At 51.7% G+C, this 1260-nt stretch overlaps 1 protein-coding gene across 1 annotated transcript; it reads left to right on the top strand.

Moving 5' to 3' along the window:
* LOC123067631 (histone H2B.2-like) lies at positions 1 to 821 on the top strand. The gene has a single exon (XM_044490353.1). It carries the CDS (start codon positions 74 to 76, stop codon positions 533 to 535), a length of 462 nt encoding a protein of 153 aa, XP_044346288.1. The 5' UTR covers positions 1 to 73; the 3' UTR covers positions 536 to 821.
* The last annotated feature ends 439 nt before the right edge of the window (positions 822 to 1260 follow it).

Here is a 1260-nt window from a genome sequence, read left to right as displayed (position 1 = left end):
TCCCATCACCAATTCCCCACCTCCCAGCCAAACACCTCTCCCCTCTCCCACCTCCGAAGCAGCAGCAGCAGCCATGGCCCCCAAGGCGGACAAGAAGCCGGCCGCCGAGAGCAAGGTCGAGAAGGCGGCGGAGAAGGCCCCGGCGGGCAAGAAGCCCAAGGCCGAGAAGCGGCTGCCGGCGGGCAAGACGGCGTCCAAGGAGGCCGGCGGCGAGGGGAAAACCCGGGGCAGGAAGAAGGGCAGCAAGGCCAAGAAGGGCGTGGAGACGTACAAGATCTACATCTTCAAGGTGCTGAAGCAGGTGCACCCCGACATCGGCATCTCCTCCAAGGCCATGTCCATCATGAACTCCTTCATCAACGACATCTTCGAGAAGCTCGCCGGGGAGTCGGCCAAGCTCGCGAGGTACAACAAGAAGCCCACCATCACGTCCAGGGAGATCCAGACCTCCGTCCGCCTCGTCCTCCCCGGCGAGCTCGCCAAGCACGCCGTCTCCGAGGGCACCAAGGCCGTCACCAAGTTCACCTCCTCCTAGACTGATGAACTGATGATGCGTCCGTCGCCTCTAGTTGGTCTCTGTATCTGCATCTCTGTTAACTCTGCTTATCCCTCTGCAAGTAGTGCTGGTAGTCTGTGCTGGGTGATTGCCAACGCTTCGTTGGCTCGTTCCTCGTTGCTTGTGAGGACCGAAGTAGTGCTACATCACTGTTAATTTATGGGAGTTCTGTTGCTGAATGCCCGTTGACACTTCGGTTGGCTCGGAAGAACCGAATTCTGTGATGATTTAGAAATGATGGTGCATTTCTGTGTTTGTGATTTGATTTTTACAGTACTGGGTAGTACTTGGAACTGAATGGCAAATGCAAGTTGTTTTTGAGGAAAGTGAAATGTCCAATTGTACTGCCTTGCTGCTTCGGAGGTTACACACTTGTTCTGAAGGATTACATGCTGACTTGTTCTGACCATGTTATCCCTGTGCTGGAATTGGAGTGTTGATGTCAGAGAGTTTTTGGTTTCAGATTCCTTAGATACCAAGTCTTGTGCAGTTGCGATTAGTGTGTTCTTGGATTCAAATCTGGTTCTAATATAACCTGCTGCAGCATGAATCAATCAAACAAATGCTGCCCCACCCATTCGCTCATATATCAAACTTACGTACAAGCATTCAGCACATCTAACCATTGTTTTTGTCATCATCTACATTTAAGATAGCAGTAAATTTCTAGAAGGAAGGGGTTAAGGCTTGGAATTCGAACTGAA

Source organism: Triticum aestivum, chromosome 1A (genome assembly GCF_018294505.1).
Source record: "Triticum aestivum cultivar Chinese Spring chromosome 1A, IWGSC CS RefSeq v2.1, whole genome shotgun sequence".
NCBI classification, from domain to species: Eukaryota; Viridiplantae; Streptophyta; class Magnoliopsida; order Poales; family Poaceae; genus Triticum; species Triticum aestivum.
This window is presented reverse-complemented; position numbering and strand designations above follow the sequence as displayed.